The sequence below is a fragment of the Sminthopsis crassicaudata genome, chromosome 2, assembly GCF_048593235.1.
Source record: "Sminthopsis crassicaudata isolate SCR6 chromosome 2, ASM4859323v1, whole genome shotgun sequence".
NCBI classification, from domain to species: Eukaryota; Metazoa; Chordata; class Mammalia; order Dasyuromorphia; family Dasyuridae; genus Sminthopsis; species Sminthopsis crassicaudata.
Genome location: NC_133618.1, coordinates 531,588,616 through 531,614,940, shown reverse-complemented (window position 1 = coordinate 531,614,940; position 26,325 = coordinate 531,588,616). Strand labels below are relative to the sequence as shown.

The 26,325-nt window shown below is 36.4% G+C and overlaps 1 protein-coding gene across 2 annotated transcripts in view; it reads left to right on the top strand.

Moving 5' to 3' along the window:
* Nucleotides 1-26,325, top strand: part of MYO1E (myosin IE) — a 223,413-nt gene that overhangs the window by 163,134 nt on the left and 33,954 nt on the right. For both annotated transcript variants that reach the window (XM_074294635.1, XM_074294637.1), the window contains exons 19-22: nucleotides 3,874-4,018; nucleotides 12,908-13,022; nucleotides 13,205-13,374; nucleotides 15,747-15,892. In XM_074294635.1, coding sequence (XP_074150736.1) covers nucleotides 3,874-4,018; nucleotides 12,908-13,022; nucleotides 13,205-13,374; nucleotides 15,747-15,892 — 576 coding nt within the window. The remainder of the gene's footprint in view (nucleotides 1-3,873; nucleotides 4,019-12,907; nucleotides 13,023-13,204; nucleotides 13,375-15,746; nucleotides 15,893-26,325) is intronic.

Here is a 26,325-nt window from a genome sequence, read left to right as displayed (position 1 = left end):
TTCCTTCTGTGGGTGTAGCTGATTCTATCCATCAATCAATAATTTCTTTTAAAAGTGTTGATAATTGTGAGAAGAAAAAACATACATACAGATATATGTCCATAGTAAAACAGTTTTGAGGAATTCAAAAGTTTGCCTAAGGAGTCTATCCAGTGTGCATGAGTTCTGAACCCTTCACACTGAGAAACAAGGAAAGCCTTGAGGCCTTATACAAGAAATGATAAAAAGTAACATACATAAATGCTCACTAACATGTGGAGAAATCATCATGCTAGTTCTTTTTTGCAGAACCCATGAAGTGATGTGGTTATTTTGGAAAGCAAAGTAAAATAGAATAAAATTTATCAAAATGCAAAAGAAGATAGAAAAATACCAAAATCTTTTAAACCTCCAGTTTATCTTCAATTCTCTATGTGGGAAAATAGAAAGGACCCTTTTATAGAAACATATTCATCAGAGCATAACCTTCTAATAGCAGAGAAAATCAACACTGGAAACAAATTGTGTATCTAATGAATGGGAAATGCTAAATAAAATGTACCACAGAAAAATATTCTATGTCATAAGGTATATTGAATATGAAAAGTGAGGTTCTGTGTGGTATAATAGGTAGAACACTGGACATGGAATTAGGAGGACCTGATTCTAAGTCCAGCCTCAGACTCTTCCTAGTTGTGTGATTCTGCACAAGTCACTTAACTTCTCTGAGCCTTAGTTTTCTCATCTGGAAAATGAAGGGTTTAGACTCAGTGGCCTCTAAGGTTGCTTCCTGTTCTAAGTTTATGATCCTGTGAATTCAGAAAAACATGGTAAGCTTTACAAAAACTGATATAGATTAGAAATATTACTGCCTAAAAAACAATATGCACAATGATTTCATGGAAGAAAACAGGAAGCAGCAACAAATATAATGGTACAACATGGATAATAGAGGTGAAAGGAAGCAAGGTGTTGTAGTTAGAGCACAGAACTTAGAATACGGAACACATGTCGAAAGCCTACCTCAAACCCTTAATTTAATTATGTGATCATCAGCTTTTTTTCTATAAAATGGGATAACAATAGTATCTTACCTCTTTGGGTTATTATAAGGATAAGGTGAGAATATTTAGTCCCTTGCAAATCTTAAACCACTAAATAAATATTTTTGTTGTTATTATTCAGTCATGTACAACTTTTAGTGACCCCATTTGAGGTTTTCTTTGCAAAGATATTGGTTTGCTATGTCCTTCTCCAGATATAAATATTAGTTATAGCAGTGATAATATCTAATATTTATATTGCACTTACTATGTGCCAGGCACTATGTAACCACTTCACATTATTATTTCATTTGACCCTCAAAAAAACCCTGGCAAATATGGGGCTACTTTTATGTCCAGGTAACACAACTAATAAGTGTCTACTGTCAGATTTGAACTTGGGTCTTCCTGACTCTTATCTACTAAGTGTCCCAAATAATAGTTAATATTTATACCAATCACTAAAACTAATGCATATGATTTTTGTTTCACTTACTAATTGGGAAATAATAAAAAGGTATAGCTTATGTGTGCTACTTTTTAATGTGGTTTTGTTTAATTGTTTATTGACCTTAGGGTTTTTTATTTCTTTTTTGTCAATGGTGTTTATTCTGTTTGAGAAGACTACATTAATCTTTAAAGAAAAATAATAATTGTAGTGAATCTCAAAAGTCTACAGTCTTCTCTTTGAAATTTATTGTCCCACAAAAGAAATCAGCTTAACTGAAAGGAAATTTAACTAAAAGAAAAACAAAGTCAATGAAAAACATCTGGAAATAGATGATCAAGATTCAGATTTTTAGGTCTGTTGCATATTGTCTATCCTTTCTGATCTACAGTTTCTTCAAATATACAGTGGGATAATTGGACTAAGCATCTTCTTAAGAAATTATCTTGTTCTGATCTATAATCTATGTCTTGCTCAAGTAACAGCCTATATTTGAATGGACAGCCAGCCCCTTAGGTTTACTTTGGATTAGATAGATGGATAGATAAATAGTTGGAGGAAGGAAATGAGGAAAGACAGATAGAGAAAGAGACAGACATATACATACACAGAGACAGGGAAATTGTTGTTAATATCTTTGCTAAAAATAGTATAATTCCAGAATCAAATGAGAAAAAGATATTTGTAAATTGCTTAGCTTAATGCCTGACACATTGCATTCTCCTTAGTTGATCCCATTTTAGAAATTATATAGTACTTTAAATGATTCCAAATTGTTTATGGAAACAAAAGCAGTCTAGCTGTTCAGGTTTGAATCATGACTTATTACCATTTCACCAGGGTTGAAATTGCAGGTAGCCTAAGGTGCAGTAGAAATACAGTGGGTATAAATAAGCTATGTATAGCTTGCACTAAAAGATATTGTGATAAAGTGAAGCTATAATGTTTTGCAAATGAAAATTAACAGGTGGAATGCCTTAAAAAAAAAAAAAAAAAAAGAAAGAAAAAGAAAACCCAACAAACAAACAGGCCTTCAGCACATTTTATAGATGATTTAAATAAAATTTATAGAAAAGCAAATTGGAGGACTTAAAATAGATCAGCATGAGTTGAGAGCTATAAGCATCAGAGACTTTTCTCATTAACCAGACTCCCATTGATTTGGGCAGGAGTCACGATTATCTGGGCCTGAGCAGGGTTAGAATTTACTTTTAAATTTCACAAAATGTGCTAAATAATTTAATAGTTTAGACCAGACTATACTCAAGGAAATGTTTAGTCTACTAAAAAAACAAACTTTAGAGTATTTTTAAAACACTGAGGTAATAACCATACATACCACAAATTCACTTGCCAATTGAAAATGGTGCCTTATTAAGTGATACCTAGTAATACTTCCTCTTGAGAAATCCATTTGTCAGAAGTAGTATGTGTATTAGAGAGGAGAAGAAGTAAGATTGGATAGATACAAAGTTAGAGCCAGAATATAAAGAAGTCTAAATACTAAGTATGGGAATTGGGATTTAATGTACTAAGTATTAGGAAGCTGTTGTAGCTTTTTGATCAGGAGAATATTATGAAGGATTTTTAAAGAAAGATTAGTTGGGGGTATTCAAGTAAAGGTATTCTGTAAATAGTTGGATATAATGAAATGGAATACAGGTAATGAGAGAGGTTATAACTGAAGATAATTTGGAAATCAGAGTCAGTGAGTATAAGGAAAAGACAATTAGAGGACCAAAAATGGAACTTTTATACTTATTGTTAGAAGAAGAGGAAGAGGCAAAAGAGAAACAGACCAAAAAAAAAAAAAAAAAAAAAATGTTGGAGATAAGTTAGAAGCATTCCCAATAAGGTCAGGGGTGAAAAAAAGGTTTCCTATTATGCTACCATTCAATATTACAATAGAAATGTTAGCTTTAGCAGTAAGAGAAGAAAAAGAAATTGAAGAAATTAGAGTGGGTATTGAGGAAACAAAAGAAAAGAAGCAGGACATCAAATGCCAAATAGTCAAGGGAGGATAACATTGCAAAAAAAGGGTGCTAGACTAAAGAGTAGTATAGGAACTAAGACTTTTAGATTTACGTTAAAAAAAAAAAAAAATTCCTGGGTAATACTGTAAGAATGTCATGGGAGGAGGGAGAAAGGAGAGATAAAAGCTAGATTTCAGAGGATCAAGAAAGAGATGTTGCTCATATAGGAAAGAGATGTATAGCTCTAAAATTGATGGGTATTCACCATAGTTCTTGCTGTACATGCTCCAGATAAACATTTTCCTAACCATTCTGATGGATTTCCAAGTCTGTCAGCTATTCTTGCAATAACTGTAGTCACCATTTAGGGCAAGAATCCTGCCATTAAATCTTGAGTTCTTTCTCCTTATTTTCTCCTCAATTGTTTCAGATATGCCATTCTGACCAAAGCAACTTGGCCATCGTGGAAAGGAGATGAAAAACATGGTGTAATCCACCTGCTGCAGTCAGTCAACATGGATGCTGATCAGTTCCAACTTGGGAAAAGTAAAGTCTTCATCAAAGCCCCTGAATCTGTAAGTATGTGTAACAACATACATGATTGAGCATGACATGGTTGAATGGGATAGAGGCCCCCAATCATCCAGGCAAGAGCACTTGTGGCAACTTGAATGACCTCTAAATCATTAAGGGTGGTCTAAGACATCTTAATACATAGCTATGCCTCTTTTCAGAAGGCTGAGCAAAGCATAGGATGCTTAGACAATAATATATCCACATAGCTTAGAGATTGAAGGTATGCAGGACTATCTCAACATCAATATGGGAAGGAGGAAAGAACCTTTAGGGAAAAGGAAAGTTGTTGATAAATAATGTGCTTATACTCTGGAGGAGCACAAAGTTAATGTATTTAGCACACTTGTGAATGAGTTATTAAAAAGCTGTAGAGGGAGGGGGCTGACTTTGGTATTGAATCATTATTGGTCTTCTATCAGATCAATTCAAATGCTATATTATACATGAGACCTTTGCTAATAACATCTCCTCCTGCCTCCTAAAGTTCATCCCTCAAAATCCCCACTGAATTTATTTTGATTTTACTTTGTGTGTGTTTTCTATTTATTTGCGAAAATGTTTCTACTTTCTTGATAGAATAATTTATTTTGTATCCCCAGGTCTTAGCATAATGCCTGGTATCACAGTAAACACTTAATAAGTACTTGTTTTTTGACTCATTGAGGAACAAAAAAGACAAGGTTAGAAGCACTTATGAGGAAATTGGTAGAAATACAAATTATGCAAGCAACCCAGTCAAGCATAAATGTCTTGTAGTTCTCACACTTGTTAGATCTCAGTATACCAATTTAGAGAATTCTCTGTCTTTTCTGATGAGGAAGTTAGCTCTGTGTTAAACATTGATATGTAAAATTACCTTCTAAAGGGGAAAACCCAATATGGTCACCAAATTATCATGGGCAACTTTGAAATGAATAAACACATCCTAGGTTAGAAGATTTACAAGTGATAAAATTCAAATAATTTGGCCCTAGGGGCTCCTAAATGTACCCCCATGAACTGCTAGATCTCCTTTTAAGGAAATCAACAGATTTTGTGAAATCTGTTTCCACGCCAGACTAGCAATCATAAACATTATATTCATTGGCTACATCAAAACAGAATGATGAAACAGAACTCAGTAATTTGTTGCAAGCATGGATGAGCACAAACAAACTGACATCAAGTCAATAAACATGTATTAAGCGCTCTTTATTGTACAGAAGTTGCCCTAACTATTTTGTAAAAGGCTTTTGTAAATAGGAAGATAGTATATCCTCAGCTTTTCCAAGAAGTAGAAAATAAAGACTTGAGCAGAAATATATTCTTAACCCAGAAAAATAGAATAAGGAGTAATATTTGCATCAGGTCCTCAACATATAAAAATTATATAGAAATTAAGTTTTTATATTTAGTCATGAAATTTTTACTTAGGATATCAGAGTATCTTCTTTGTGCTTTACAGCTTAAGAAGAACATGAAGGGTTCAGTTACATGTAGAAAAAGACTTACAAAATGGAATCTAAGGGAGGGTAAAAAGAGCCTAATTAGAACGACCTGAAAGGAAACATAACCCCCCTTTTAAATCATAGAATCAGAGAATGTTAAAACTAGCAGAAATCTTTTTTGTTTGTTTGTTTGTTTAGTTTTATCCAATTCTTCATGATAATCTTATGGCAAAGAGACTGGGTTGATTTTGCCATTTCCTTCTCCAACTCATTTTATAGATGAAGAAACTGAGGCGAACAGGATGAATTAAATTAACCTAGGGTCACAGAGCTATAATAAGTATCTGAAACTAGAATTGAACTCACTAAGATGAATCTTTCAAATATATTTGCCACCACTAAGGAGGTGGTTGTTGAGGGAAGGGCCTAAATCAGGGGTTCTCAAACTACGGTCCACGGGCCAGATGCAGCCTGCTGAGGACTTTTATGCGACCAGCCAGATTATGGAAAATGGTCTGAGGAGCAGAGACAGAGTATGAGGTTTTGTTTTTACTATAGTCCGGCCCTCCAACAGTCTGAGGGGCAGTGAACTGGCCCCCTATTTTAAAAGTTTGAGGACCACTGGTCTAAATAGAAGACAGTGAGTTCTCAATATATGTTTCTGATTACCAATAACATTGTGCTAAGCCCTAGAACATAGCTGACCCTCCTAAATGAGATCCATAAATTGCTTTTAAAAGTTCAATCTAACTATTCATGTGTGGAAAACTATGTAAATAACAAATGTCTATTATCCAAATTATATTATTCAATGAGGCAGACCCAGAGCTAAACAAGTAGAAGAAAGAAAGCTAGATTGCCCTTTGGGAAATTTCACAGTGCTTTTAATGACTCCAGTTTTCCCCCCTGCAACTAAGATCTATCTTTTTAAAATTAGTATTCTTCCAGTAATTCTTTATGGCTGAGTAATAGAATATGACAGTCTCTAAAAAGTGAAAACTTTGGGTCACCCAGTAGGCATTGGAGTGTTATGTTGGGGGGTCAAAAACTATGACATAATACCTAGGAAAAACTGCATTAACTATTGTAAAAGACATGGTCAGAAAGATGTATGACTAGAAAATGAGCTTGGTCAGTCATATAGTGAGAATATGGAATACCAGTGTTTTCCATTGTTAAATATTAATAGTTCAGTAATACTCCTATCGAGGATATACCAGAAAGTTTCAATCAGTCGGCCAAAAAGCATTTAAGTGTTATGTGCTAGGTACACAAAAGAAAAGTATAAATGTGGTACCTCTCCTCACATTCTAGTGAGACACTGTGCAAATGATATAGAAAACAATAATAGCCAGCATTTGTATGGCACTTGCTATGTGCCTGGCACTGTGTTAAGCACTTCACAGTTATTAACTTATGTGATCCTCATAACAATTCTGGGAAATAGGTATGATTATTTTCCCCATTTTACATGGGAAAAACATGACGAAATTGAGGCAAAAAGACGGGAAGTGACCTGCCCAGGATCATTCAGTTTGTAAGACTTCTAAGGTTGGAATTAAATTCAGGTCTTACTAACTCTAGTCCCAGTACTCTATCCATTGTACTTCCCTGCTATGGTATAAAGGGAGAAAAATATGGACAAGTTATATAAAAGTCAAAATGGGTTACAGCTATACCATTTATTGAAAGAAGTATCCATAATAATGAGTCTTCAGATCCCTTAAGGTATTAAAGAAATCCCTCCTCATTTCTCCATCTTAGAATTTTTATCTTTCAAGAGTTAACTGATATGGAATCATGAACATAGTGGTCCCTTGAACTCCTTAATAGTGGGTTTTGGGTTTTTTTGTGTTTTTTTTTGGTTTTTTTCTCTTCAATATGTCTTTGTCTATATTGTTTTTGCTCATGAATGTAAACTTCTTTTGGTCAGGAACTATTTTTCTTTGTATTTCAGGTTCCTACTGTGGCATCCTACACATAGTAATTATTTATAAATGGTTATTGAATGAAATTAAATGACTGTAGAGGTTGGTTTATATTATAAAGGAGACGCCCAAAAAAATAACAATCATCAATGTTTTCAGGAGAGGAAAGAAAATGGTTTTGAGATGAGGGCAGTACCAATTTGGATCTTTGCTTGTCAAGGTCTTTTTTGTTTGCATTTAAGTAGAACAGTCTAGAAAAAAGCCACATAAGTCATGTTAATATTTAATGATCCTTGTGCAATTGGTTTAATACATTCAAGAATCTTTCATCAGGTTTTGCGATGCTTTCCTAAGGCTAAGGGGTCAGAGTATTTTCGTGGCTTTTTGTTCCAATTCAGAACATCTGCCTCTTGGCCTTCAAAATAAGAAATTAAATGGCACACATCGATAAAATCCTTTTATGAAAAGGATGTGGTAGCATTTTGTACTTTGGGTTATTTGTAGCTTCACAGTGACTTTATTTCTATATTTAAAATTAAAATGTTGCGTCACATATCATTAAGCAACCCACAGAACAGTTCCTTTTTTTTTTTTGTTTTTTTTTTTGTTTTTGTTTTTCTCCAGTTTTTTCTAAAATAGGACCAACTGATTTATTGGTCCAATGCTGAATACCCTCTGAAGTTCTAGATCTTCTTTTGCTTTTTGACTTGTAGATTTTTCTATGTAATTAAAATATTCAACACACTTTAATGCCCTTTTCTATCTTCCCTCTACTCTTTTGTTGAATTGGGAGGTTCAGCTCCAAAATTTCAAAGGTCTATTTTTGTTTTTTTCTTCTGCATGTGTCCTCCCCAATTGTGTGACTAAAATAATTTTTACCACCCCAATTCCTGCCCCCAGCTTGTGCACACACTCATCAGTCTCTAACCTCCAAGTGTTTCTGCTAAGGTACCATTAAATGCTCTTTCACCTTGTAACTTAGCCTTGGCCCTTGTAATGATGCTGCTGAATTTGCAGAGTGATCCCTTTGTTTTAAGAAGCCTCTTTGGAGAGCAAGGCTCAAAGATGGGAATGTTTTTCCTTCTGCTAATTTCCCTAATTTCTAATCCCAGAAGTTATTTGTTATTGCTGTTGTTGTTGTTATTTTTTGCCAGCAATGCAAAAAAATCAAGCTAATCTTGGAGGGAAAGATCCCACTTGGCATCAAAACAGCCTCTAGGCAGTTGTGAATTGGTAGCCTCTTTGTTCTATTTTGTGAGTCACTGGTGTCTTTTCTCCGGTACTCCCAAAATAATTCCAAAACCAAAAGGAAGCTAAATGTGTTTGCTCAGAAATGCTCTCAGAGTGATAAGAATTACTCACTTAGCCTCTTTAAAAAGATGATTACTTTGGACAAATAACATGAACTGAAATCACTTAAGTTGTAGGTACTAGTGAATTCTCATTTCCTATTCAATTTTCATTTTTTTGTCTTCTTGTAGACATGTAGTCATTAGGCTTCAAAGAAAAGCATAAAAGTGACTTTGGGACAAGGGGTAGTACATTATGTGTAGATAGGACCCCCTTTCAACCAGTTATTCTGGGTATGGGCAGTCATTTCTGAGGATTCTTTTCAACTTATTCAACAAATATTTATCTGAAAGAGAAAAGGTCCCTCATTGAACTTAGAGTTTAGTTGTTTGGGGAAGTAGAGAGATCTAGAATAGTTTTATTATTGAATTTGGACTTTCCAATGTGGAAACAGATTCTATCATTGCAGATTGGAAACTCATTTATTAGTTACAGTCTTAGAGGGTTGCTTAGGATACCTGGAGAGATTAAATACTTGTTTTTGAAACTAGGCTTTCTTAATTGACTCTAAGATCAACCTACTGCATATTATCCCAATATCCTCCTGTGGTATATTTCATATAGAGAAATGAATATAATTCAAAATATCAAGTGTATAAAAGATAAAACAGCATATGTGAGATTCAAGCTGGGGAAGGTCATTACCAGCTGAGGGCATCAAGGAAGTCTTCATGAAGATAGTTACATTTGAGTTAGGCTTGAAAGATAGGTATAAATGGAGCAGATAAATGGAACGGGGAGAATATTTAGACATAGAGGAGTGATTGAATAAAGCCATAGTAACAGAAGAACTAGAAAATTGGAGTGTACACTATGTAAAGGGAATGACCTAATAAAGTAGAAAGATCGTGAAGCACAATATGGTAGGTAAGAAGGACTGAACACTAGAATAGAGAACTCTCTCTCCCAGTGCAAGTGAGTATCTTCTCTACAATTTATAATTTTATAGAATTGCCCAGGATGCCTTGTGTCACACAACCAGTAAGTGTTAGAGGTGGGATTTGAACTCAGATCTCCCAGATTACCATTCCAACTTTCTATCCACTATACTACTCACCTTCTCAGTGCATTCTAGTACCTAGAATACACTAAATATTGGTGAACTGACTTCTTAAACCAGATAATCTGGGTTGAATTCTAAGAACCTTTCTGACTTTGAATAAATCATTTAACCTCTTAAGAGTCTCAGTTAACCTTAATTCTAAAATTAGGAAGCTAAACTAGAAGACTTCCAAGGTTCCTTCTGGTTCTGAAGACATGCTTGCTTTGAATTCCAGATAAAAGAGTTTTAATTTTGCTAAGTAGACAGTAGGCATCAATTAAAGGGTTTTCAGGAATGGGCCATACAACTAGATTTTAGTGTAAAGAGTATGCCTCTCTACTGTGTGTAAAACATCTGTATTGAAAAGAAGAGTGAAATTAGTTGTTGGGGTGATACTAAAAGATTCCAGCCAAAGAACAAAGAGGTCATGCAAATAGATAGAGCACCAGATTTGAGAGTCAGAAGGACCTGAGTTCAAATCCAACCTCAAGATACTTACTAGTTGTCTGCCACTGGGAAAATGATTTCATTTTGGTTGACTCTCCCTCTCCTTAACCCTGCTAAATAAGATCCCAGCAGGTAGGTGGTAGCAATAATAATGAAGACTTAGGCAAGAATACTAGAAATACATTGGAAGTACAATTAATGGAGCCTATTAACTTACTGGATAGTACAAATAAAAGAAGAGTCAATGAGAACACCAAAGTTTCTGTCATGGAGATCAGGTGAATATTCATACCATTAATCAAAGCAGTGAAATCTAAAGAAGAAATCATTCTTGTGTATTAGAAGCAGTGATGTGGCTTAATCAAGAAATTCTAAATTCTAATCTAGCCTCAAAACACTTAGCTTTATGTCCCAGAGCAAATTACTTAACTTCTTTCTGTCTGTTTCCTCAACTAAAAAGTGCATACCTACCTCAAGAGAGTTGTTTTAGCGACCAAATGAGATGATATTTGTAAAGAACTTAGCACAGTGCCTGGCATACGTAGTAGGTGCTTAATAAAGCTGATTCCCATTTTATTTTCTTCTCTTCCCTTTCCTTTCCCTCCTAGCCTAGTGCAAATGAAAAAGAAAAAAAAAAAGTGGGTTTAGAGTCCAAAGACCAGATTTAAATCAGAGCTTTGCCATTTTCTGCCTATATGTACAACATTGAGCAAGTTCCTGAATCTTAGAACCTCTATTTTCTTTTCTAAATTGAAATTGTCATACTGGATTACCTTAAAGGATCCTTCCAACTCAAGATCTATGATAATCTCATGACATAATGAATTTAAAGTGCTGATAGAGGATGGTGAAATTGAGGTGCCAATTAGGTAGTTGGATCTATAAGTCTATATTGTGTATATATCCCACTTTATTCATATATGGAAGCATAGATTTTGGAAGCCAACTTTATCCAGATAATAGTTGAAGCCATGAGGATGAATGAGATTGCCAAGGGAGAAAATATAGGAAATATAGGACCAAGGACAGACCCAACAGAAACATCGAATACATGGGGTCAGGGAGAGGAGACCAAAAAAAAAAAAAAAGAAAAGAAAAGAAACAAACCCTTTGAGAAGTAAGAGGAAAACTGAAAGAAAGTGTGGCATCTCTAATAACAAGCAAGGAAAGGAAAGCAAAAAAAAATTTTTTTGGCACATGGTAGGTCTTAATATTTGTTGACTGAGAGGTCAAGGGAAACAAATGATGATCAATAACCATAGGGTTTGCTAATTAGGAAGTCATTGGTGGCTTTGCGAGAACAGCTTCAGTGGCACAGTGGGTACAGAAGACAGATTGCAAAAAGTTGATGGGAATGTGGGTGGTGAGGAATATTGAAATAAGAAATCAAGTCTTGTTCTTTCATAACTATTTTTATCAGAATATTTTTACTATGGGCTCTCAATTTTCTTCATTGTGTGATTTTTTTATTCCTTTCAGTTTCATTATAGGAATTAAGAGATATTCTTCTATGTTAAAAAAAAATTGATGAGTATAAAAGGAATGGAGCAAAAGACAAAGAAATTATTTTGCCCATGTTAAAACATACTTTCATGATTGATCAACCTATGCCAATCACTCTTTCAAACAATAGCCTTAACATAATATGGGTTTACAGAAGCAAAAGTCTTTTCCATCCCTCATTTCATGTTTCATCACTTTCAGTTTAGAGATCATTTGCAAAATTTTATTAGAGAGAAAACTGATATTTTTTTTACTTAATGAAAAATCAACCACTCTCCTTTTCAAGGCCCAAGATCTGCCTTGTTCCTATCTTGAAATGGACTTTTCAAATTCTTTTAAAAGAACTCTTTTACCAAGTATCAATTTCTTAAAATAAATAGGCTTTTAGAGAAATGAAGCAGTGAGGAGGCTGAGTCGATAGACCACAAGAGCTGGAGTCAGGAAGACCCCAGGTCAAATGTGACCTTAGATACTTACTATCTGTGTGAGCCTGAGCAAGTTACTTAAACACATCATCCCTCCATTTCCTCATTTGTAAAACAGGAATAGCACACAACCTCTCAAGTTTGCTATGAGAATCAAATTAAATAATATTTGTAAAGTACTTTGCAAATCTTAGAGCTTTAAAAAATGGAAGTTATTATTTTTAAAATACAAACATATGAAATTGTGCTAAATTACATGATGCAGACTATACAATCAGATTCATTTGTTTTCCAACACAAGATCTTTATGAGAAAGAATATCTGCATGAGAATTGGTTGCTGAAATGAATTCCCATTGAGGATAGAAAACCTGAGAAAAAAGCATGGATAGAGAGTTGAGTCAAAGTCCAGGGTTCAGGTACTCTATCACATACTGGGCTTTGAGACACTGGGCAAGTCCTTTAACCTTATAGTATTTTAGGCAACTCTTTAAGACTATATATAACAAAGAAGGCTAACCTAGGTCCACACTGAAGCAGAACTTGGAGAACTAGGAAGATCCAGTCTCAAAATAAAACAAAACAAAAAAAATAGCTGGTAGGTTGTTACATATGGTGTCAGACACTGTTACTAGGTTAGCTTTTTTTGATGTTACTAGGCAGGGTTCCCTGGGAGAGGGAGGAAAAGGGTAATGACTGATATAAAATTAAAGACATCAATAAAACTCAGAAAATAGCTGATATTTGGTTTTCTCTTCATTCAACAGTTATTTCTTCTTGAAGAAATGAGAGAAAGAAAATATGATGGATATGCTCGGGTGATACAAAAAACTTGGAGGAAATTTGTGGCCCGGAAAAAATATGTCCAAATGAGAGAAGAAGGTATATAAATAAATTGATAATGATTTGTACCAGATGGTGAATTTTTACCAGCACATTAACATGTAATTCCCCTAAAAGATTCACATAATATTCTCTGATATTTTCATGCTAAGTTCTGTTCTAACCCTTCTTACATGATCTTTTCTTCCCTCTGTGTCCTTTATCCTCTGGGGGAATCTCAGCCTCTGATCTGCTCCTGAACAAGAAAGAAAGAAGAAGAAATAGCATTAACAGGAACTTCATCGGTGATTACATTGGAATGGATGAACACCCAGAGCTCCGGCAGTTTGTTGGCAAACGAGAGAAGATTGACTTTGCAGACACAGTCATCAAGTATGACAGAAGATTTAAGGTAGGCACCAGGGCCCAGAAGCCACAAGACTGGCACTGAGCTGTATCTTTTGTTATTCCCCAGCAACTTTACAAAATAGCTGCTCAACAATTCCTTTCAAGCAACTGACAGTTTACACCAAGTAAGAAATAAATGTTCATTTGACTTAGTTTTACTAACCACATAATTTGATAAATAATTGGTGGGTAAACATTTACAAGGCTGCAGAATCCAGCAAAGATTCTAAAGACAATCTTGCCTGATGAGAAAGGCAGAGTGAAGCTTAATCTAAGGAGGAAACTCTGACAATTAGAGCTATCTCAAGGTGGGATGGATGACTTCAGGTGGTGGGAGTTGCTCCCTTGCAAGAGGCGTTCAAGTAGATATGGATTGAGTCGGTACCTAGGGCTTGAGGGCATCAAGACCCAGAATCACACATCACTTCACACTTCAGTCTCTTCCTGTGTGACAGAGCTCTGAATCTCAGGTTCTTTAATAGGAGAAATACAGCACTTTCTTCATAAAACAAAGAATGAGATAATGTATGTAAAATTCTTTGCAGTTACATCTAAGTTTTAGTTAACATCATTATGATATCATAAAGATCTTTGATCAAGAATGAATAGGAATAGATGGCCTTCCAAATCTGAGAATCTGAAAGTTCTAATGTAGTGGCAGAGTAAGGAGCTGGATCCAGATCGCTGTGCCAGGCTCAGATTTCATCAATTATCCTAGTTCTTCTGCCATGAATACCTTTAAAGTGTTTCATTTTAGGGACACTCCCTCTTTTTTTCTCTCTCTCTGTCTCTGTCTCTGTCTCTGTCTCTCTCTCTCTCTCTCTGTCTCTCTCTCTCTCTCTCTCTCTCTCTCTTTCTCTTCTTCCCCACAGGACTCTTTAGTCAGGATCACTCAAAATAAACAATCAAACCAAAAATATCCTCCACCATCTTTAGTGACTGTATTTGTTGTTCCTGTTAGATAATAGCTCTCATGCATATAGCATTTTGAAGTTTACTAAGTTATCTACTGAAGTTACCTAATTTGGTCCTCACAACCATCCTGTGAGGTACGATTATTATCCTTTCTTTTTTCTTATGAAGAAATAGAGGCTGAGGTGTTATGTGAATTAATGCAGAGTTCCATAGAGGTTAAAGTAGAATTTGATCTTGGGCCTGCTGCCTCTTAGGTCCAGCACTGTGCTCCATATATGCCAGCTTCATACCCCAGGTGTAGAAAATTTGGAGCTGATAATTGCAATTGAGACACCAAAGATTAATAAAAGAAGGTTCTTTCCCAACAGGCAACTTGGTTTCCAGTCACCAAAGATTTGGTTTCTCTCTGTATATCCTCTGCAGCTATAAACAGTTTTCTCATTAGGGAGAAACTGTTTCTACTGTGTAAAAGGCACAAAGAACCTTGATAATTTAGGGAGTGTTTATTCAGTGTTGAGGTTACTATGAATACTCTGCTCCATGGCACCACCAGCAGCCACCTCCTTGTTATTTCACTGCCTGTTAGTCCCTTTCCCAGAGACTGACTGGAGCAACAGCTAAAACTCCAACCACAGCCTGGGTTCCTTTGTGTAGATGCTCAAGTTTTGGCAACAAAGTGTTTTACTTTTTGCCTCGACATGAGATTTGCTGCCCCGGTACATTACAGAGGATGGGGAAGTAATTATAAAAGCTGCTGTCTTTGGATGCTGACCCAGCTGCTGATGTGGCGCCGTTACAGTCCTGCAAGCCTCTGGGTAGGCAATCTTTGCACTATTGTCCCCAGCGTTCTTCGTAGGATCTTAGATCTACAGCTAAAAGATACTTCAGAGAACAATCAGGAATTCTTAACCTGGGGTCTGTGAACTTTTAAAAAATTTTAATAACTATATTTCAATATAATTAGTTTCCTTTGTGTGTGTATGTATTTTACATTTAAAAATATTATTTTAAGAAGGGGCCTATAAGTGTTTCACTGGACTGTGTCCAAGACACAAAAAAAGTTAAGAAACCCTGAGTCATCCAACTCTTATTTTTCCAGTAAGGAAAGTAAAGGCTGAATAATGACCCAAAGATGTACAGGAAGTAGGGAAGTGTAGACTTGAACTCAGGTCCTCTGGTTACAGTGTTCAGTGTTCTTTTCATTACACAGTGCTCCCTTCTCATCATTGCGCTTTATATCCTGTGCTATCATACCTCTGTCCTTCACCCTTTCGGATGATAGGAAAGGGGAGGTTTTACTTTGCTTTCCCGAAGATAATCTCCATAGTAGCCTCAAACATGTCTTTACTAGCACAGATCCAAACCATTCAATATATTCCTGTTTGGCTCCTTTCCATGAGTGTCATTTTAACTACTATCAACTCTACTCAACCTCTTTTCCATGTTCATCTTTTATTACAGGGTATAAAGCGAGATTTAGTTCTGACCCCAAAGTGTTTGTATTTGATTGGCCGAGAAAAGGTGAAGCAGGGGCCTGATAAGGGCCAGATGAAGGAGGTGCTGAAGCGGAAAATTGAGATGGAGAGGATTCTGTCTGTGTCTCTCAGGTGAGTGACAAAATCAGTCTAAATCAGGGCTCCATCACCTCCCTGCAGCCTGCCAGGAATGGTCAAAGAAAAGTTTATGGCTGCTTGGAATCAGAGACAGAGCTAGTGGGAAGCTTAAAGAACAACTGCACAAATGGTATGGCAGAAATCATTTCTTCTTTTCCTTCCTCCCAAAATGGAAATCTTAACTTTTTGAGCAGCCACGTGGACCCTGGTACAATGGGAACAAAACACCAAGAAGCTATTTATGGCTGTGTATGTAATAATAGCAGTTTGCATTTGTATAATGCTTCTTGGTGTAGAAAGCATTTTGCATATATTACCTAATTTGATCCTCAAGAACCCTGTGAATTAGCATGTGTATTATTATCCCTATTCTATAACTAAAGCACCTGGCTCAAGGTCATAGAACTACTTAAGCAGGTAGAGTTGAGAGCAGAATCCAGTTCTTTGACCCTTGACCCTGAACAATATTATATCCTCTATTCCAATGCACTAATGCATGTTAATATGACAATAATGTAATGATGGCAAAAAAGAGAACAAATTATTTTTTAGTCAAATCTATAAGCAATTTTTAAATGCTTACTATGTGCTAGACATTCTGGTAAGAGATTGGGGATTCAAAGACAGGCAGGAAATAGTCCTTGCCTGCAGAAAGCTTACATTCTAATGGAGAAGACAACATTTTTTAAAATAGATAATATAGAATAATTAAAAAATAATCTTAGGGAAGAAGCCTCTTATACCTGGAAATAGGAGAGAGGAAGAGGAAAGAAAACAGGGCTGGGAAAAAAAGCCTTCCTCAGAAGATGACATTTGAGCTGGGTTAAGGATTCTATGAGGTGAAGATGATCAGTATGATTCAAAACCACAGAGTACTTTCCAAGGCCACCCACCAGCCTGAAGGGAGCAGGGATTACTGACCACAGCAGTACCAAGAGCCAGTTCCTGCAACATGACCTGGAGCAGGGGCTCCCAGCAGCTGCCTTGTGGCCTGTTTGGCGACCTGCTCAAAGATCCTGAAGTCATCGCCAAGTAGTCTGGGTTGCCTTTGGGGGCTAAAAGTACACCTGGAAAACCCCTCATCCTCATGAAGCTTTGATGAGAGGAAATAACTCAAAGCATGCAAAACAGGAAGAGAGGCTTCTGATCCCCACAGCTTCCCATTCCAAGTCTTTCCTCCTTGAGTCATATTTCCGGCTCTTTTTGGAGACTGTTGATCCCCTTCCAGAGAAGCTCTTTGGTCCCCATTTTACAAAGAATGGTGTAAAAGATGAGCACCAGGAATGTGGCTTGTTTAAACAAACTGGGCGGGGCTGGGGTAGGGAGGAAGCCAACTCTCAAAATTCCTAAAATGTAATCAGCCCAAATAGCAGGAATTCAAAAGTTTGATGTGCTTAAGTCTCTGTCTCCCTAGACTCAAAGTCCTGGCACTAAAGTGATCAGTTGAATAATCTAAAGCAGACTTCAAATTGTGCCTCTTCTTGTCCGTGTCATCATGGTTTCCAATTCTGTACTTAATTGTCCCAAATAAAAGCGGTCTGGGAGCTGGAGAGGCAAAGAATTTTAAAAGATGGCCAGTTCAGGATGTGGTAAAGATTTTAGGCAAATGAGTCCATCAAGTTCCTGTCTTCCCACCAATTCATGTCTGATATATTTCATCACTGAAGATTTAACTGGGAAGGCCTGGACCTGTGTCTGGCTTTCAGATGCCCTTCACAGCAGTTACACAAATTACCAATCTCATAGAGAGGAATTGCTTGTTGCCATTGTCCAGAAAATTGGACAAGGTTTATCAAATGAGACAATTATTACAAAGTGCTCAGCATAATGCCTGGCACGTAGTGCTACATAAATGCTATTACTATTATCGTTAACACTTCCTGCTCTCCATACTTAGCCCAGTTCACTAAGGACCCCTAATAGTCCCTAGGCATCATTCTAGTTATTCCAAAAGCCCCAAGAGGGAGTCTTTTTTTCCTGCTAGACTGTGAAGATCCCGGCTCTGCTTTCTTTGCTGTTTTCTCTGTATACTTTACAGTAGCCACAGAAGAAAGCTGGGGAAGCAGGAACTTTTTAGCTATGTGTGGCTCATTTTCTTAAGGAAGAGAGTAGAGATCCTTCCTAAAGTTTATTCTTTTGCTTACATACCTGAAATCAGGGTGTAACATTCCTTTTTTTTGTTAATATACTTTATAACTTTATTTTTATATTTTAAATACAAGATAAAGATGTAAGTTATGATATAAAGGTAAGTACATATTTCATATCTCTTTGTTTTTATGTTACCTAATGTTCCCCTTCCTTTTGCAAAGAACCATCTCTTATTTTTTAAAAAGGAATTTAAAAAATGAATTCAACAAACCTACCCAATATATTGAGAAATCCTGCATATAATATTGGACCTTTTTTTTTTTTAAATTCACATTTAATTTCTTGGCCTCTTTTTTTATGCTGTCTTGCAAACAAATCTCAATGGAAATATAAAAACAGGCCTTGCTTATTATATTATCACTTAATAATTTGAACATTATTTACAAGAAAGACACATTCAAGGATTATAGGTATGTCTGTATTAGTACTTCCCCATTCCCAAATGTATGTGTATGTGTGTGTGTGTGTGTGTGTGTGTGTGTGTGTATTCAATGAAGGAAAGATGCTTTTAAGACTGAACATTATTTAAATCCACATTCTTAGACTTCATTGTATTTAACAATTAAAAAAAAACAGTTAAGTTATATTCTTAAAATGTTTCCTTCTAGATTGCTTACCTTGTTTGTTTTTCTGATTCACTGTGAAAGGTGAAGCACCTGTTAATAATACTGGTGTGTTTCTGTTCCTAGTCCTTAGGCTTGTTCCTTGTATTATGAGCATCTGGAAAATAAGGCAGGAAAGGGTTAGGTTATGAAAACCTACCTTTAAAGAGAAAAAAAGAAAGCTTCATTCCTGATAAACTTTGGTTGGAATAAATGATGGAGATTATTCCCATATCTTTTGACCATGTATTACAACAGTGACTAGAAATCTGGTAGAAAAAAATCAGGCGAAACTTGGTGTGGAACTGAGGGGGAAACAGACATGGAAACTTGATGTTCTGTATTCTCGAAATTATTTTGAGAAATTCCAAAAATAAGACTTGATAGTTGGTCCTATTTATACAAAAGTATGAAAAATAAAATAGTTGCTGAACTCCTTTCAAATTGATAAGACTAATTGTGTTCTGCTATGGTTCTTGAACATAAGTTCTGACCAGTCCAAAGGGGCCTAACCACCAACTGGCATGTCCAGTCTCCAATGAGGATGAGCTTTGTTGAATTCAGGGATGTTCAGAAGCAGCAGGTTGGGTACTAAGGACGAATCTTTTTTTAGCCATTTACCCAGGGAGACTCCAATTAAGGTAGATCCCAGATGCAACCTGTGTCAGTGGAAATAAAAACCAACTGAACAAAATCACAGATCACCAAAGCTCTTGTACTCAACAGCTGCTTTGAATGGGCAATGCAAGGGAGACCCTTAGATCACTTAAGTCAGTGGGATTAAACTCCAATAGAAATAGGAGCCACTAACCCATACAAACAAATCCCAGTGGGCCACATATTGACTTAGAAAACAACCTGTTTTTGTATATCTTTTCATAAATGTATCGACAAGACATTAAAATCAGAGAGGAATTACTTTTAATCTGGGTCATGCTTCACTTAGGGAGTGTTGTGAACTGCATGTAGTCTTCAGACCATGTTTGACACCTCCCAACAACGCATTTTGTAAATAGTAACAATACTGACAAAATGGGGCATCTAGTTCACTGACGATAGTAACAGGGCCAGGAGCTTGAAAAGAATGTGAAGATGATGCTGTCATCAGAAATGGCAAACCAAGATGGGAAGTGAGCTGTACATTGTCAAACAAGGCCGACATGTTAATTTGTTTTACATATTTTTTTTTGTTATAAGATAGCTTTGTTGGGGCTGGAGTAAAGAAGGAAAATTCATTGCAAAATAACTGCAGTTTTCTTTTCAATATCATCAATACAGCATTTAAGAGAATGTAATTGCTACCTTAGCCAGGATCAGTTAAAATGGGAAGAACCCCCTGACCTAAAATAAAAACTACCTTTGAAGACTGACATCAGCAAATCCAACAATAATGGATGACTTGGCAGGATGTGGAATCATCAGAGGGTGTAAATATACCTACACAGATTTAGTCATCTGCAGATTTCAGAGCTATGGCATGTTTCCTGAATCCCAGAAGACAGAGTCATAACTTCTTATTTCAGATGGCAATTTGACTCCTGCTCCATGCATTGTGCTGATCCAGCTCCTGTCTGTAAAAATTCTGACCATTAGTAAGATACCTCAAGCTGTGACGTCTCAGCATCTTTTTATTCCTCTAGGTAGTATTGCTGAGAGGTGCCTTGTTGAAGTCACCTTGAAAGACCTGTAGGATTTGCATGGGTAAAGGAGGAGAAAGGCCATAGTAGGGAGGCTGAATCCAATTCCATTTGAGAAGCCATTTAGTTTTAAGGAAAGTATATTCTGAGGTTGGCAGTACAAACCTATGCCTGATGACCAGTTGACTGGCAGGACGGGTGTGTTTGGACATGACCACAGGCCTATATGTCTCAGAATGTCAGATGTAGAAGGAACCTGAAAAGAATATCTTTTCAAGCCTTCAAACCAATGAAATCAGTTCCTGGAACCATTTTGAAATAACTTTTCAAGTATGCAGGGGGTAGCGTACCTGAAATCTTTGCTGGGGGTGGGACGGAGCTTAACTATGTTTAGCTCACCTGGCTGTCATTGTCTAAAAACTCTGCCTTCAGCCTATGAAATGCTTAAGAGTGAAAGAGATGACTCACTGAGTGACAGTTAGGAGGGATCACACGATCTAGGGAAAAGAATTCTGGATTTGATATCAGAGCACTTGGACTTGAATCTTGACTGTGCAGTTTCTTGGATAACGTTGGCAAACTTCTTACAGTCCTTGGGCCTCAGTTTTCCCATCTGTAAAATGAAAAGATTGAATGGATGTCCAAGGCCCTTCCAGATCTAAATCAATGATGCTAAGACAATTAATCTAACCTACATCAAAGCAGGAGTCCCTTGAATAACATACAAGTTCTATTTGAAAATATCCTGTCATGGAGAAATCCAGTATCTTCTAAAGCAGCCCATCCCCCCTTGGAATAGTTCTAATAATTTGATATATCCAGCCAAAAAGCTGCCTCTTTGCAATTGATATTGAATTGTGCCGTTTGGAGCCAAGCAAAAGCTGCTTAGAGTCTCTCCAGCATGATGATTCTTCAAATGCTAGAAAGCAGCTATCCTGTCTCCCGGTGTCTTCTTCAATTACCTCTCATTATGATATGGTCTCCTGTCCTTTAAGCCATTCTGGTTACCTTCTTGTCATTGTTCTGCTGTCCAGAACCAACCATAATATCCCAGATGCAATCTCAGCAAGGGGGAGTATACAGGAACTATAGAATGTGTTGTGCATCTAAGCATTTCATATTGATTCGACTTTAATTTATTTTTCTAACAATGAAAAATCATGCTGAGCTCAAATTTGGCCTCAGACACTTACTAACTATATGACCCTTCTGTTTGCCTCAGTTTCCTCATCTGTAAAATAGGGATCTTATAGATGAGAAAACTGAAGTCCAGAAAAATGAAGAGACTTGGCAAAGATCACAAAGATACCTTAGAAATGGAAGGATCCTATACTATAACACATACATTATGTATGGGATTGTCTGTCATCTAGGGGAGGGGAGTAGAGGGAGGGAGGGTAAAATTTGGAAAAGTGAATACAAGGGATAATGTTGTAAAAAAAAAAAATTACCCATGCTTATGTACTGTAAAAAATTATAATTATAAAATTAATTTTTAAAATATGCTGTAATAAATCTGTTTTATGTGCCTAAAAAAAAAGAAAGAAATAGAAGGATCCTGAGCAAGTCACTTAATTTCTGCTTGCCTCAGTTTCCTCAACTGTAAAATAGAGATAATAGCATCTTTCAGGATTATTGTGAGGATTAGATAAGATAATATGTGTTTTTTTGAAGGGAGAAGGAAAAAGTAGCACTTAACATAGGATCTAATACATAGGTATTAGGTACTGTATAAATATTTATTAGTAGAGCTGCTGCCACCCAAGCCAGCTTGCTTTTCCCTTCCTCATTCTTCAGTGGGAAAATTAACCAAATTCCACAGATAAAATGAATATAAATTAGATTTAGAGCTGGAAGAATCTTTGAGATAACCTATTTCAAAACTCTCCTTTTTCTATGTCAAAACTCATAAATATACTTACTTGACTGTATAGCTTATGTCCAAATCAATCAAGAAATAACTGTCCAAAACACTCTAATAGTAATGTGAGAAGATAGTAAGATATCATTTAATGCTTTTTAATCTAAAAACATTTAATTGAAAGTTGAATTTATATAATTTTACTTATCTGATAAGCAATTTTAGAAATAGATTCCAACACTGTTGTCAGACCTCCCTTCCTGAATCCTTACTAATAGACCAATGAGTTGGTTAAGACCCTTAGTCAATCCATTCCATCGCAGGTTTCCACCAGGACAGAAGACAGAAGTATTGTTGAACAATAGTGAATCACCATGACCTTTATTTGATAACTTTGAAAACTTAGACATTTGACTCATAAATGCCATAAATGGTATAATGGGAAGAGGATTGGATTTGATGTCTAAGCTCTGGGTTCAAAATCATGGTTCTGCCATTTACTAGTTATGTGACCAACTAAGATATTTTACTTTTCTTAAACTCAGTTCCTCATCTGCAAAAAGATAGGGCTAGATTAATTGACCTTCTGGTTCATAATCCCATAATCCTTTGTGCTTTCACAAAGTAACATTCTCTAATAGCCGCCTAAGAGGCAGCACCAGATGGACACAAATTTGGAATCTATCAAGAAGGCCTGGATGCAAATCACATATTCTTTTAAGTAAGCCTGGCAACTCATTAAGTCCTATACCAACAGTTGTAGGTTTATGTAAATTTGCATTATGCAAATTGACTTTGTCTTCATGAAAGAATTTTTTTTCCCTTTTTTTAAAAATTTTTTTTCCTTTGATAGTATTTTATTTTTCCAAACACATGTAAAGATAGATATGAAGTAATTTTGAAAGGAATCTGCTTTCCAAAAAAGCATGCATGTTATCTTTATTGTACAGTATTGTACTTCCCTCTCCTTTAGCCCCAGCCTCCCCACTGTAAAGAAATATCACAAAAAACCTCCAACTGAAAAAGCAGAAGCTCAGAATTATAGAGAGATCTCCTCCCCTACAATGAGGGCTTGGAAAAAAGAGAAGACCTTTGCCTCACTCTGTCCACCCTCCCCTCCCCCCCCATAGTACCTTCCCCTCTGCATCTCTCTTCTATCCACATTAGGATGCTGTTCCTGGCCTCCATGTTTTCCTTGTCGGTGTTCTTTTCCAGCCCCGACATTCTGCCCCCAACTCTGTTTTTCCTGTCGGCTCTACCCAAGCCCCCAAATAGCTGGGCCTTGTCCCCAAATGTTCCTCCTCTTGCTCTCACTTTGTTTCTTGAGTCCACTCTATGCCACGCCTTTTCTGCCTCTGGAGGCAAAAAAGGAAAAACAAATGAGTTTAAATCTTATGAATATATAAAACTGGGTCATAGCAACAACAACAAAAATTATTTTCACAGTTTAGAAAAATAAATAATTTTCTTTTGATTTTTTTTTTTTGCTCAATAATTAATGTTCTTGAGGGGGGGAAAAAAGAAGAAATAAAACAATATTTTCAAGTCCCATTAGCCATAAGCCCCAGAGATGAAAGAGAACTGAGTACACAGCAGATCCAGGGATAGTAGAGGGCATCTTTCAACACTCTATATAGAGTCAAACATCTGTAAGAAATTGCAGCTAGAGCATACAAGTAAGACAGTGGTGAGTTCCAAGGATAAGTCTGATTTTTTTTTAGAAAAAACAAACTTTTAAGTTTTGCTTTGGGGCTCATGAGTCTGCACTGAGGAAAGGCAAAAGAGGGAAGACTTTGGTGTGAAGTAGGATAGCATTGCCAACTTATTCTCCTAGGTCTTAGGAGTGAGGTTTTTCACTGATTTGTTATATACAAAATTTCCAAAAATATATTGTAGTGGAAAGAGTTCTGGAAGGTGGGTCAGAGGTCCTGGTTTCCTATTCCAGCACTGATTTTTGCTCTTTTGAAGAAACTTATTTGACTTCCTTTGACTTCAGTTTTCTCATCTGTAATATTAAAAAGGTTAGCTGAAATTATTTATAAGACCCCTTTCATCTCTAGGATCATAAATAATCTTATCGCCTTTCTTCTTCTGATAAGCAAACAAATTAAGCCACTCTAGGTTACTTGAATTTGGTTCATCCACTAATGATGCAAAGATATCTTCTTACTTATGTCACCAATTAAACTAGAGATACTTATTTCCATAGACTTTCCTGATACAAGTCTCTTTGCAAGAAAGAAGCATAAACATCTATTTGCTCTCATTGCTGAGAAGCTAACTGAACCAAACCAAAGAATATATATTTTCTTGAATTTGTCAAGAAGGGTTCATAGATAGATAGACCATTGAATTGAATGAATCTGTTGATCTAGTCTGCTGAATTGCTGTAATATGGTTCTGATGAGCAAAATGGTTTGAAAGACTTTCATAGGTTGCTGTTGTTTAGTTGTGTCTGACTCTTCATGACCCCATTTGGGGTTTTCTTGGCAGAGAACTCTTGGAAAGGTTTGTCATTTCCTTCTTAAGTTCATTTTACAGATGAGGAAACTGAGGCAAACAGGGTTAAATGACTTGCCCAGGATTACACAGCTAGTAAGTGTCTAAGGATATATTGGGGGGAAGGGGGAAGGATATATTTGAATTCACAAAGATGAGTCTTCCTGACTTTGGGCGCTATCTACTGAACTACTTAGCTGCCTTAATTAGTCTTTTAATATTTGCCACATCCCTTTATACATTCTCAAAGCACTCCAAGGAAGTAAGTAGTAAAGGAATCACTATCTCTATTTTACAGGTGAGGAAAATTAGGTTCAGTTTATGGGAAAGCTTGTCCAGGAGATTTTACAGTGGATTTTCTGCTCAATTACAAGTTGGACTGAGTGGCCTCCTATGTCTGTCCATTTCTGGCCCTCCTCCATCCCCCATTTCTTACATTCTGGTTTTTGCTTCATAGAAAAGATGATTTTTACTCCATATTTTAGAATGAAGAAATTAAATAGCTTGCCGATGATCACACAGCTAGTAAATGTTGGACACAGCATTTGAACCTAGGTGGGTTTTTTTCCTGTTTTAAGTGCTATTTTCACTATAACCACACTTGCCCCTTTATATTTTCACTATCTCACTTGCGATAGTGAGAAAACTGTTTTGTTGACCTTTAAACACTGTAGAAAGAAGTGTGAGAATACATTAATATAATTGTCTATTATCTGTACGGTGGCAAATGTGGACCATTTGATCATCATAATCATCCTGAAAAGTTGGTCACAAATAAGAAATTCTCAGCACGGGAACTTCATTCACTAATGTAAATATTTCAGTCTGTGACTTTGTAGGAAGCAAAGGAAGGACTCTCCTAGAATTATACAGCTAGTAGATAGATATCAGAGGCAGAATTTGAATCCAGGTCTTCTTAACCCTTAACAAAATTTCTTCACTTTTTGCCAACACTATGCCATGTTATCTGTAAGGGAGATTGGTCTATTATCCCATTTTGCAGATGTTTTTTGTCTTAGTTTTTCCAGAAAAAAAAGTAAGACAAAGAGAAGCTATTATTTACCTCTAATAGAAAGAACCAGAAATTGAATCCATGGATCCATGAGGATTTGGAAGTAGTGCCAGTTTGGGGGAAGGTGTAAAGTTCTGCATGTATCAGCCATTCCTTCTAATGCCAAGAAGACATGAGTTAGGATCAGGAATAAAAAGGAGCCCACAACTGGTGGAGGGAAACACCATTCATGGTCAGCTCTATAGCAAGTCATTCCCTGCTTCCGGATGAGACAGCTGGGACAGTTGATACAGCTTGGCACAGTCTGAGTGCGAGACAGCCTCAGGCAGCTCTTCTTTGTCATCCCTTGGCCTGCAAAATGTGCCATGGAGGTCACCTTGAAAATATGGTCAAGTTCCTTTGCAATAGAGAGAACACCCCAGGTTTCAGAAGTTAGTCCCAAAACAAAGTTTTTGCTTCTGTGACAAAGTCTGCTCTGCCCTATCACCTCCCTTTCCTCATTGGATCCTAAGAAACAGTCGATGGAAGCACCAACAAGGATTCCTAGGTGACTACCTTAAAAGATCATAGAGGAGAGAGGGCTATCTTAGTACAATAGAGTCTGCCAGTTGTTGCTGTGGCAACCAGCTCTTGGTTATTTCCTACGCTAAGACTTCACATTTTCA